Raw genomic sequence first — 12,820 nt, 5'->3', positions numbered from 1 at the left:
GAATCACATAATGCTGATCAGCCTGGTATCCATCCCTGGTATCCATTCCCTGTCACCGAAGCCCGCACAAGCAAGCATGGTGGGCACTGCTCGCCTGGATCATCTTGGGCCAGTCACAAAACCACTGAGTTAGTTGCATGCTCTGAGAGCAGGCTGCTCTCCTTAAGCACTACAGAAATACTTTGTCTCCTCATGGTGAGGCTTCTGAAGCATGAAACTGGCAGTGTTGGATGTCCAGGTGCTGTGTGGCAGTGGACTGAAACAGCAAACCTCAGCTGCAGAAATCAGAGTGGGTCCCTCAGAAACAAGAGATCATTGCTGATTGGCAGCAGCAGAGCTGATCTCTGTGCCCTCGTTTGGTGCAGCTGTACCCTCGTTTGGTGCATGTGTGGGACTGGATTAGAAGTGAAAGGAAGAAGACAGATAATACACATTTTGTGTAAAGCTTGAAACAACCAGTGCATATATTTTTTTATCATGAAATAAGTAGCTTTCTTGCAAATTTCTCACAGACACTCAAACTGTTGATACCTTTAATTACCCACCATACTTAATATATGTTCCTAATCATCAGGCTCCCTTCCCCCTTTGCTTCCTTTCAGTAACACTAAAGACTATTGCTATTCACCTTTTTGCCAGTGTGTATTGTTTTGCTTTGTTAAAATGTCAAATTTGTCTCACTGGCATAATTCTGTAGTATTAATGTTACCGTTTGGCTACACAACTGTATATTTCCCATGCTGCTGTGAGAGTCACAATTCTTACTCCTTTTCTTCTTTTAGATCCTTGTTAGATGAAATACACAACTGAGCTGAATATCTCCACTTTTTGATTTGCTTTCTTACTTAACAGACAGTAAGGTTCTGGTTTAAATAGTTAAAATGAGCTAAGTTATAACCTAGGCTTTGAGCATTTGTTATGTTACTAGCTAATAATCCTGAGATCAGCCCATGAAACACCGTATAAGAAAACAGCCATTTTAGTGGATCGCTGTGTATGTTTTTGATCTCATTAGAAATAGGTGTTTTGAAGGGGTCATTGTGTCTTTTCTAATCGGTACCCTTGTTAGAAAAGGGGTGTTTAGTCCAGCAGAAATCTACCACCTCATTCTGTTATCATGTTCCCATGCTAATATTTTAAAATGAAATTTTGTTTAACTTTCTACACAGTGCATAAGGATGTGTAACCAGAACTTGATCTTGTTTGAAGATTGTGTCTGTATTTGGTTCCATGCTGTACTTAATTATAACTTTCTTTCTTCAGAGACTGTTCTTACTCCACAAATACTCTTTAGTGCTAAAGTGTAAGAAAACATTGTCCTTATATTCCTTAACTAATGGATTATTAATAAAATCTTAAAAAAAAAAAAAAAACCTTGCAAAAACACACAACAAAAAAACAGTGGAATTTGTCTCATGAGTCCATCTGTTACAGCTCTCACTCTGAGAGAAAGTCTCGCTCTGGAAGGCTGATCCTGTCACAATGCTTGTGATGTATCTCTGTAGCCTGATTAGAGCTGTGCCTTGTGGTGTGAGGGGGCAGCATGTCTATTTGCATACATCTCCAATCTCCTCATGCTTACCTGAGGAACTCGCATCTGGATGGACCTGAGCAAGACCTTGCAGCTGACAGCCCTGAGGCTGTGTGGCAGAGTGCCTCTGGTGTTGCACTGTGTTACACTGAGAAGATGGCATAGGTTTCGCCACCTTTCTGCAGCCCATAGCCAACTGATCCAGGACTTGTTCATCTGTGTGAGCTGATGGAGGTCGCTGATGGAGAGAGTGGAGGCAGATGCCCCAGGGCCAGTGTCGGGTCTGCTAACTGGAGGTTGTGTTGCAGCTGCAGTGCTTGCTGGTGGCAGCAGGGCTGGGGATTCATGCTCACTTCAGTGCCTGAGCTCGTAACCATGGAGGCTGGGAGTGTTGTGATGGTGAGTGCTTTCTTCCTTAGACATCACTCTTCTGGGATTTCATGCACAGTTTGGGGTTAGTAGGTCTTTCTCGGTGCTTGCTCATTTCTCAGTTATTGAGCTGATTCCTATTTAGAAAAAAAAAAAGTCCAGTTTTGTCCATTACACTGTTGAGGAATTTTATTTGGGAAATAAGCAGAAGCATCTAGCAAACAGATGGTGAGACTTATCTTAGATGATGCATTAAACTAAACACTTAGTGGCTTGTGTCCAGCCATATTGGTGAGAAGATGTCTGGCAGTGCCTGAGGAACGCTATTAACCTCCCATGCATCTCCCTTTCTTCCTAGGATGCATTCCCTACTTGACTAGATAGCTTCCATTATTGCTTTATGCTTCCAGGACTACAGGGCCATAAAATCTCATTTTATCTGCATTATGGAGGTAATAAATCTGCACTTAGCATAGTGTTCTCTGATGGTGGTTGAAGGGAACTCTGTCAAACTGTAACTCCGATGAGTCTTTCTCTTAATGACAGGTAATGAGCGAGGAAGGACCTTTGTGGGGGGTTGACTGCTTGTCCCGCTTCTCAGTGTGATGCTGCCGAGTGGGACAGCTGGAAACAAGACAGCAAATGAGTTAACAGCAGAGGGATTCACAGAGCAGTTACAGGGGAGTTGGGATTACAGAGGAGTGAAGGTAAGAGCAAGGTGTCTGTCTGCAGTTAATTCTCTTGCTAGCATTTATCACCGCTGTATCCTGTGCTGTGATGCAGCTGGCAATATCACTGCACTGAGCTCGAGGCTCTGGTCAGGTCAATCAGTAAGCGGCTGGGATAGGACACTGCCCAGCACAGCTTGGTGGGAAGTGGCACAACGTGAGGCAAAGGGCTGGTGATGTGGGGAGGTGGCTTGGGATGATGCTCCACAGCTGTATGCACCCCATACTACATGCTGCACTGCGAGCAATGTATAACCCAGCAGTTATAAAGCCTCTCCCAGGGCTTTCCAAACAGCAGCATACCTCAGTACAGTATTTTACAGCCATGCCCGAGGGAGAGAGGTCTGACCAAGGACATACAGCAACACCATGTCATCACCCCTCTGTCACACAGCCTGGGCTGGTCCCAGCCATAGCCCAGCACAGATTGCAGAGTTTTCATGCTGAAAAGCAGCTTCCAGGAGCACTTCCCAGGAGTGGCAGAGCTCAGTACCTCCAGGTGAGTGCCCTGATTTTGGATCTTCTATGACACAAACCACAAAACAGATGCTAAAACCCCACATATATCTATGGAAGTGAAAAGCTCCCAGACTGTTAGCAGACAGGGAAACCACAATTACACATAGAATAATAAATGAAGTTAATTCAGACGGGTTAATCTCCTGCTTCATCCCCTGAAATTACTAAGGGTGTCTTGGGGACCTCAGTTTGCAATTAATTGGTGTAAATCAGGAGCACTACTGGCGCTGATGGAAATTCACTGAGCGAGGGGTGAGCAGAGCCCTTTGAGCTGGCTGTCATGGAGGATAACTTGGGTAACCTTTGGGGGGGACAACAGACAGATGGTGCTCGGACCCCACTGCATGAGGGGCTGTTTTTCAGATTTCTGCTCACAGTGTGATAAACAAATTCCTGCATCCAACACTAAGAAACTTTTTAAAGCCTTCATAGTTACAGAAGAGCACAGAAAAACATGAGTGCTCCAGATTGCAGTCCTCAAGTAACTCTGAGAAAGGCTGCAAACTTGCATTTTTCTTTGAAAATCTCATTGCTTTTAATATGAGTCCCACTGTTGGGCACACTTGGGATTTCTGAATGTGACACCAGTGATGTCAGCAATGTCAGCTGCAAGATGTGGGCTGAACTGAGTCATGCCCTTGAAGAGATGGCTGCCTATCCCCAGTCCTGTGTCCTGCCACTGCCACCCTTGCCATCACCTATGCACAGGAGCAAAAGCATCCAAAATCTGGCTTCTGGGGGAAGGAAGCACTACAAAACACATTCTGACAGGTTGGGTTTTTGTTTGTTTGTTTGTTTTTTTCCCTTGGAGTTACTGATTCTGACAAGACATCCTTGGGGCTGGTCAGACTCTGGAGCATGCTTACCACAATGGTAGTGTCTCTGGAGCTGCTATAAGCCTGCAGTGGCTGTGATAAGAGAAATGTTTGCATGGTGGCAGCCAGGGAGACGGCTGGGGAGCAGGAGGCAGGAGCAGAGTTTGTGCAAAAGGTCAGCAACGGTGCAGGAATTCAGATGTTCCTGAGAGGCCAAAGGAGGCAGTTCAGCCCAGAGCAAATTCTTCCCCGCTGAAAGCAACCTCTTCTGGATCAGTTCTACTCTAAATGAGCAAACCTTTAATGTAGAGCAGATGCAGTGATGTCTTCTTTCCATGCTAACCGGCTCCACCACATCAGAGTGCACCATCCAGGTAACTGTCTCAATTCACTGCCTGTCTTTACAAAGTGTTTTCATCAAGGCAAGGCAGGATTAGTAACCTGCTTTTTGTGCAAAGAGAACAGAGTTAAGATGTAATTCTGTTGGTTTTTTTTTTCTTCCTGTTGGTTGTCTTTCCCATCCCTCCTCAGACAAACGCACAAAAGACCGAGCAGTCACTGAAGAGATGACTTTACTAATGATGATGATAGGAGGAAGTTGTGTTTGCAGAGAGGGACCGAGTATTGGACAGCATCAGTGGGAGGACACCAAGGTACTGTACTGGCATTATGGCTGAGAGCTGGGCAGGGGTGTATTACCTCATTTCATGACAGGAGGGACATAAACTGGGACATTATCTTCAGGCTGTGGCAGGATTTAGGCACCTCGTCCCTTGCTGAGTCCTTCCCTGCTGGGTTGTTCAGCAAATAGAAGAGCACCTTCAAAGAGTATGGCTGTATGACTCACCCAGCTAAGTGACCTCATGATGGTGCTTAGAATAAGGAACGCCGGGGTGGGACAAGCCAAGCCCTCTGTCCTCCCCAGATTTGGGATCTCTTCCCAGCTGCCACCCTGCAACCCCACCACTCTGCTCTCTGCAGATGCCACCTGCCTCCAGGCACTGACAGTCAACTCAGTGGGCAGTTCGGGCCTCCAAAACAGCCTGGGAATGAAACCCATGATAGAAGCAGTCCAAAGCTGCTCCATCTCATCAGCACCTTCTCTCTGAGCAGCCCAATTTAATGCCACGTTTGTGGTTACCAGCCCTCAAGGCGGGTAAGAGGCAGCTCCCAGGTGTGGGCACAGCTGAGGGACTCCCTGGGCAGTGGGGAAGCACTGCAGCTGTGGGGCCGAGCCCTGACCTCACCCCCTGCTGCAGGCCTGGGCACCATTTCCAACACAGGGATGACCACTGACGGGCACAGTGAGCAGTTCAGGCTCTGAGGCAGACACGATTAAAACACCCCCTACTGCTAGCACGGGCTGCCCCGAGCCAACCGCCACCTGTGGGGGAACAGCGGTGAGGGGAGAGCCGCCGGGAGGGCATCAGTGAGAGAATGCCTCTCAGAGGAAAGCCGTGAGGCAGCTGTGGTGAAGAGAGACCTATGAATGAACAGTAGCGAGGGGAGACTGGTGAGGACAGATCCCTCAGCGGTGATTCACGAGGCAGCTCGGGTGAGGAAGACTCCTCACAGGAGAATGGCAATGGGAGACCCACGAGGCGGCTCTGCTGAGGGGACGCCCGCGAAGGAAGAGCCCTGAGGGACCGCGCGCGCGGCGCCCGCACGCGATAGGCGATCGGAGCCCCTGACGGAACGCAGCGCGGCGCTGCGGGCGGACACGCAAGATGGCGCAAGGCGCTGCCCGCCCCCGCCGGCCCCTCTCCCTCAGCACCGCCCCCCGCCCGCCCGGCGCGGCGGCGTGCTCGCTCGGAGGGGAGCGGCGCTGAAATCCGCTTTTTGCTTTCTTCATCCCCGTTTTTGGTTGTTGTTGTTTTTTTTTTTAGTTTTTCTTTTTCTTTCTTTCTTTCCTCCCTCTGCTGGAGGGTGGCTCTCATCTCGCCTCTCTCCTTCCCTCTCTCCTGGGCCGCTCCCTCCCGGTGGGGCTCAGGGAGCCGAGCCGCCCGCCCGGGATGCCATGGCCCCGCGGGGCTCCGCGCTGCCCGCCTGCCTGCTGGGACTGCTGCTGCTGCTCGGCTGCTGCGGAGGTAAGGGCGTGGGGCGACCTGCAGTGCCTGCCGCCGGCACCGTCGCCGCTTTCTGTCCGTCTGTCCGTCGGTCGGTTCCTCACCCCCCCCTTCGGTGAGCGGGGCTCAGCCCGTGCTCCACTCTCCGCTCTGGGACCCCCCGCCTCTCCCGGCCCCTTCCCCGTCTGCGGCCACCGCCGCTCCCGCTCCGTCGGGCGCCCGTTGGGCTGAGCGGGGCCGGGCGCCGCCCGGGGTATCGTCCGTGTGTGGGGTGGAAGGATGGGACTGTGGGGCTGAGATTTCGGGGCTGCCGGAGGGAACAAACGCCCGCCGGCTGGTGGGGGCCCGGCCGCATTGGGTGCTGCGCCCGCCCGAAGCCGCGACTGCAGGAGTGGGACCGAGCGGTGCTTTGGCGGCTGTGAGAGCGGCGGGGCCGGCAGCGCGCCGCTCTGAACCCCGGAGTGCCGTGCTGTGCTTCCCCGGCTCGGTGTGCAGCCCGTGCACCGCGCAGCCAGCCGGGGCAGAGCTGCCAGCACGCCGGACGGGATGGTTCCCCGCTGACACAACGCGGGGCTCGCGCTGTGCCGCGATGCTGCGGAGCGGTGCTGCCGTGCAGTGGGACGCGCCGTGCCTCTCGTGTCCTCCTTTTGCTCAGCAGTCGCGTGAGGCAAAACGGGAACCGCTTGAAACAGCCCGGTGCGGGCAGACGGAGGGGAGCGTGCGGGAGATGGGCTCTGATGCGGGGCGTTCTGAGATGGGCTGCGGGCTGTTCCCAGCGCAGACCTCGCCACGTGGTTCGCAGCGGTTCGTGTTGGGAAACGGGAGCAACCTGCGGGGGGTGCGAGGCGATGGGTGCCGCCGCTCTGCTGGGGTTCCTGGAGCACAGCAGTGCGTGGGGTTAGTTGCAAACGTACCTCCTTTGGAGGGGAGAAAAGGAGAGAATCATTGAAAGCAAAGCCGTGCTGAGTTGAGCTTGCCCGGTTTATTGCCTGCTGCTTTCTCGTCGCCCCGCGTGTTGCATTCTGCTGCGGTTCGATGGGGCAGCCCCTGGGCTGCGTGCTGTCCGATTGGAAAGGACCAACACGGGCTCTTGGCTGTGCATGAGAAGTTTTCCAGCTCTGAGCTTTCCCCCCACCCTCGCTGGGTTTAGCAGCGAGGTACCGCTGCGTCCCGTACAGCCTCCTGCGGCCGGGGCAGAAGGGGCGGATGGGGACGACGAGCGCAGGTGCTGCACCGAGGGACGGTGCTGCCCGGGGTGCTTCGCCCGTCCCACCCGCGTGGCTCCCGCACGTCCCACAGCGATGCCGGAGCTGCGCTCAGCACGTTGGGTGCGCTCAGCAGCGGGACACTGTTCGCTTCTTTTTTTTCTTTTCTCCCTCTTAATTTCCCGGAGCTCTTTGTTTTGGTTGGTGGGCAGCTTTTGTCTGTTCTTGCTGAGCCCAGCATTCAGAGGCAGGCATAGGACACCAGGGCTGTGCTCGGTAACAGCCCCGGAATTAAGCATCGTCATTTATATTTAAGTAGGCTTAACTTCTGAATTATTGAAGCCGTAAGCTTTCACTAATTCCTACTCTGCCTGGCTTTGTGTTTTCGGTTTTTGATGCAAAAAAAGGACTTCCGTCTCCTAAATTGGTGTAACACCCCTGTCTTTTTCCTCAATATATGTAAGAGGGTATCTGGTGTCATTTCCCCGGTACTACTCAAAGACAGTGGATGAAATTCGAGCCCACATTTGAGCTTTGTTTCTCTTGAGGGGTCCAACAGGAGCAGCTCTGGGTGCGGAGCTGCTGCTGCTTTGCCCAGAGTGGGGCGGTCTGGGGGACAGTGTGTGTCTTTGGGACCGGTGCTGCGTCTGGGACCAGCGCAGGGCTCGTGTCTGCGGGCGCCACCGATGCTGAGCTCTCTTTGGGGGATTTGAGAGCCCGCCGAGGGATGGGGCTGCAGGGCAGGTTGGTCCCCACTCTACCCTGCCACCCCCAGCACAGGGAGCTGGAAATGCTGCACCGATCAAATTGCTCTTTGCCTTGTTACTCGTCACGCACATTGTGAGCTCCTGCACTCATTCGGAGCGGATGGTGGCAGAGGATCCAAGATTGCAGCCCGGGTCCCTGCCTCTCTTTGCTCGATCCCAGTTTTGGCTGAAGCACCCCTGTGCAAGCAGCGTAGAGCAGAGAGCTGCAAAACCTCTCCCCCGACACGTGTGCACATGAGAAAGCCTCCTGCCTTCTCTTCTCTCTGCCTGAACTTTTCTCCCTGTGATGTCTTGCTCCTGCAGAGCCCCATTTCACAGCACATAGCCCAAATGCGGGTTCGCAGCCCCATCACCTCCCATCCCACTTCCCCACAGAAACACCTTTGTGTGTTACGCTGGGGCAGCAAAGCCCCACGGGGACCTCGTGCTGGTTCTGGTGGCAGCAGGACGGGGTGTGACATGGGGCAATGGGGCAGTGGCTATCACAGAGAGCTGGTGTTGGTGTGGCCCCAAAGCCACGCACTGCCCCAGCGGTCTCATTCCATAGCCAGCAGCGGATCTGGGGCTGAAGATGCTTCTCTCCGTGCCCCCTTCCCCCACCGTAATTTCCTCGTGCTTTGCGCTCCCGGGCTTCTGACCCCGGATATTGTCCTTTTATTTGATCTAACAGAACAATGCCGGAGCCCCCCTCTGCAGATGAAGAATTCCCATTGAAATCAGCTGAATAGCGCTGGGCAGGAACACGAACAGTCTGCTCAAAATTACTTTGAAATCACAAACTTATTTGAACTTTACTGGAGCTTTTAGTTTTACAGAGTTTAGAAACTAATAAATTATGGAGCGGGGCTCATGAAAACCTACCCGAGCTCGGTTCATCCAAAAGAATATGTAACATTTTGGTTTTGCAAGAAAATAAAAATAATTGTTTACACATGTTCAGGAGCCATTGGCAAGCACATAAAACCGATGGTTAAGGAGGCAAACATGTCAATAATTGCACTTTAAGAGAAGAGGGAGGCACGTTGGCAAAGTGCACAGCGTGCTGCTCTGCCTTGCTTCTGCATCACGTGTGGTTGAACCTCTGCTCGAGAGGAGCCCGCTCACATCACCCAGCGTGCTCCTGTGTCAGTAACTTAAAGCCAGAGTGGAGGATTTGCTGCCTTTCTGGCTTTTTGCACATGGGGGTGTGTTGGTGGAGCTCAGAGGCAGGAGGACGCGGTCGCTGTGGGGATGGCTCTGTAAGAGGAGCTTTGCTGCTGGAACCCGAGAGTGCACAAAACAGGAGAGAAGCGGCTGGGTTTTGCTCTGCTTTTGGAGGTAAGGGAGTGCTGTAGTGCTCAGCTGTGCACTGAGATGACTGAGGTGGTGCTCTCCTCCATCCCAAATTTCAGAGCTGTGGAGTGGGAGGCGATGGGGCAGAGGGGGAGGGAAGTGAAGGGAGGGAGAAGGGAGTGGGGTGCTTCCTTAGAATGCGATATGGCGAAGACTTCCAGTGTTCAACGCGTGCAGAAATCTCTGTGCCTCCTGAGGGACCTCACCTCTCCCTGTGCACCGTGTGCCCACCAGCACACCATGCAAATGTCAGGGCAGTGTGATGGGACCTGGTGATGCCGGAGTGCCCGTGGCCGTGCTGAGCCCAGCTCTGCACTCATCCTTTCTCTGCTTGGCTGTTCCGTGTTTGTATGGGAGGTGTTTTCTGGTTGATCTGGGTGATCTCTGCTGACCATGTGGGGAATGGATAACAACGTGGGGCTGCTGCGTGCTCTCTGGGTGCCTGCCCGTGGGTAGAGCTGTGAGCATGGAAAAGGTTTTTGCCCTTTCCAGCTCTGCTGCCAGGCTATGCCATTTCTCTAGGGCTCATGGAGCATGTCCTGGAAGGGCCCTTTGTGCTGGGAATGCTTCCTGCTTCCACACTGTGCTTAACGAGCAGCCTCCTGGGATTGGCCTGATCTGGTCTCAAACATCTGAAAATTATTTGGGGCCATTGCTGTGCCTCTGAGCGGGGTTTGCCTTCCTTAGCTAAAACCCAGGGCAGAGATGCTGGCTGTGTGTCTGAACTCGGTGTCAGGTGGCCGAGATCTCCTTTTATCCCCACAGAGCCTCTTGCAGTCCCATAGCAAGTGGGTACCTGATGGAGAAATCACTTTGCATAGCCTCTGTCTGAAAGGAAAGGGAATAAAAAATTCTGAGCTAGTAAACTTTACTGCCGGCAAGATGTGGGGCGTGCTACAGCCTATTCTCCTCTTCTTTGCATGTAAATTTTTTTCTGGATGCCCTAAAGAGCCAATTTGCACTTTACTGCAGTGTAGTGCTTTTCTCGTTAGTGTCTGGGTCAGCCTGGAGGAGATTTAAGGGGCACCAGCTGGGTTTTTAGGTTGCCAATTTCATCAGCTGAAACCTGTTTTAATCTGCAGGAGGACACCTTTCAGCTGTGGAGAGCTGCTCCTCCATCTCTTTGCGTGTGCAGGAGTGCTTAAAAATAAAAGCACCGGCAGTAAGCAGGAGTTGCATTTTGTTGGGTCACCCCAACCTGCCCTCGTGTTCTTTGTCCTAACACCAACCCACAGCCCCCTGTAAAAGCCCCAGATCTCTGCTCGCGAGAGGGGATTCTTGCTTTTGGCTGTATGGAAGCAGCACCAGAGCATAACCTTGGTGATGGCTGCTGGTGGGTTGCTGCTGATTTATGCTGCGTTACGTTGGGAACAAACACAGTAAATCAGGGGAGGGCACATGAGAGCTTTCTGCTCGCACAAGGATGTGCTGCTGGGACAGGGCTGGGTGTGTTGGCTGAGGGCAGGTCCACAAGGGTGAATTATAGGATTGTGGAGTGGTTGTGTCGGAGGGGACTTTAAAGATCGTCCAGTCCCACTGCAGTGGGCCGATTGCCCTCAGCACGTTGGGTTGCCCAGGTCCCATCTGTGGCCACGGGCAGTGCAGGGATGGGGCAGGACGTTGGGAGCTGGGCCTTTGGGATTGCCATTCCTGATGGCATTGGTCTTCTTGGTGGGATGGGCTGCTGTACCTTTCCAAAGAACAGGACAGAAAGCCAACGCCACGTTTCCCCAATGGGAAAGGACAATACTCGGATGTGAGCGAGTCCTTTTGAAGCTCTGAGCATGAATCACAGTGTCAAGTGAAAAATAATTAAACTTTTTTTTTTTTAAATATACTTCAAAGTGTCTTTTAAGCTTCCCATTAATTCCAAGTTCTTTCTCTCAGCACTAAATAAATCTCTTGGTTCAAAAGCACAAGTGCTAATTGGTTTCTCTGAGTATGCCTGTCTGCTTGATCAATAGGGAAGGAGTTTTTGTTAAATATTTGCGCATATCGTCTCCTATTGTATAGCTCAGGGAGATGGTAAATGTTTCTCAAAAGGAGACCTGTAGGATGAGGGTTCCAATAATTTTCTCGTGGCCTTTACGTCAGAGCTAATAACGCCTCCTCCTTTCATCCTCCTGCGGGAGAGAAGGAAGTTGCCCAGCAAAGGGCTGAGGGCTCTGACGGGTGAGCTCCTCACCCCAGCCCCATGCCTGCTTCCAGGAGCAGTGCACTGCAGAGCATAAGGCTGCAGGGCTGGGGATGCTGTGTGGGATGGGTGAGTTTGGTACTCAGCCCACGGTTGGGGCTTTTAGACTCTATAGGGAACGTGTGCGACCTCAGTGATTCCCTCTTACGATTAGTCACACTTCTACTGTTTCCATGCGTGTTGAGAATGTCATTTGCTTCCAGTCCCATCGTTTCTGTGCCTTGCTGCTAACGGAGCTGGCTGCCCCTTGTCCCCAGTACCTCCTCCTGATGCCTTCACCTCCCATCCCTTTGTCCCTCGTCCCAGCTCTGGGGTCTACCTTGTGGACTTTCTGTCCCCACAGTGCCTGTTTGGGAGGCCAGACCTCAGCCTCATCTGTTCAGAGCCCAGTTCTTGAAATCCACGTTATATGTGATTAATCCCACTGAGTGGAAATTCCCACTGTGGTTACAGCCAAGTGGATGCAGGGGGATATTTCAAAGGGGACAAAATGTGTAAGGTGCCCAGTTCCTACCATGTCTTGTGCACGGTTTTCTTCAGGGCAGCTGTGCAGCCCATGGACCATAGGCTGGGCAGTCTGTGGACTGGCTTCTCCTGTTTGTTCCTTATGGTGCGCAGCACTGGATGGTGCAGCATCCCAGAGCTTATATGGGGAGCTCATGTTGGGGTGAAAGACAGAGCTTGGCTTCTCCTTTAGTCCTATATTAATTGTTATCTGCCTGATGCATGGAGGGGCTGGGCTTCCCTCTCCTCATGCATCCCATCAGCTGGTTGCCTTGCCCTGAAGCTCAGGAAAGTGGCAGTGGGATTTCTTCAAGGTCAGAAAAGCATCCCAGGAGCAGGAATTTGGGGTGCTTCTGGTGCTGTGAGGTGTCTGTAGGATACAAAGCAGTCAGTGCACCGTGTTACACCTGGAGGTACAGTCCCAAGGAGACCCCAGGAGCAGCCAGCAGCCATCCCTGCCCCGGTTTGTGTCGGGGGGCACCAGTCCTAATTGTGAGTGCCCTCCCTGCTGCTGCTCGAGCAGCCTGCAGTTCGGATGCAGACCGAATGTTTATGGAGGTAAACATGATTATCTCCAATCACACGCCTTAATGATGGTTATTATAATGACAGCCTTTGTGGGAAGGGCATGTAATTATGTTGATTCTTCCTTTCTTCCTTTATTGTACATACAATAATAAGCTATTTTATCTGAGAGTACAGGGGAGCTGGGGGAAGATGGGGCATTTAATTCATTAGGGTTTGTGTTGTGGTTTTTTATTGCCTTTTAGGTTAAATCCTGAATTCCTGG

General features: G+C 52.2%; 1 protein-coding gene and 1 long non-coding RNA gene across 2 annotated transcripts in view; one reads left to right on the top strand and one right to left on the bottom strand.

Moving 5' to 3' along the window:
• Nucleotides 1–1,215: 1,215 nt before the first annotated feature.
• LOC121111630 lies at nt 1,216–6,016 on the bottom strand. Its single transcript, XR_005862756.2, has 2 exons — nt 4,662–6,016; nt 1,216–4,403 (listed from the first exon to the last, which is right to left on the bottom strand). It is a non-coding gene; the product is annotated as an uncharacterized LOC121111630 (long non-coding RNA).
• Nucleotides 5,756–12,820, top strand: part of IGDCC3 (immunoglobulin superfamily DCC subclass member 3) — an 83,512-nt gene continuing 76,447 nt past the window's right edge. Inside the window, exon 1 of the mRNA XM_413904.8 lies at nt 5,756–6,049. Coding sequence (XP_413904.2) covers nt 5,980–6,049 — 70 coding nt within the window. The 5' untranslated portion in view covers nt 5,756–5,979. The remainder of the gene's footprint in view (nt 6,050–12,820) is intronic.

Source organism: Gallus gallus, chromosome 10 (genome assembly GCF_016699485.2).
Source record: "Gallus gallus isolate bGalGal1 chromosome 10, bGalGal1.mat.broiler.GRCg7b, whole genome shotgun sequence".
Lineage (NCBI taxonomy): Eukaryota > Metazoa > Chordata > Aves > Galliformes > Phasianidae > Gallus > Gallus gallus.
This window is presented reverse-complemented; position numbering and strand designations above follow the sequence as displayed.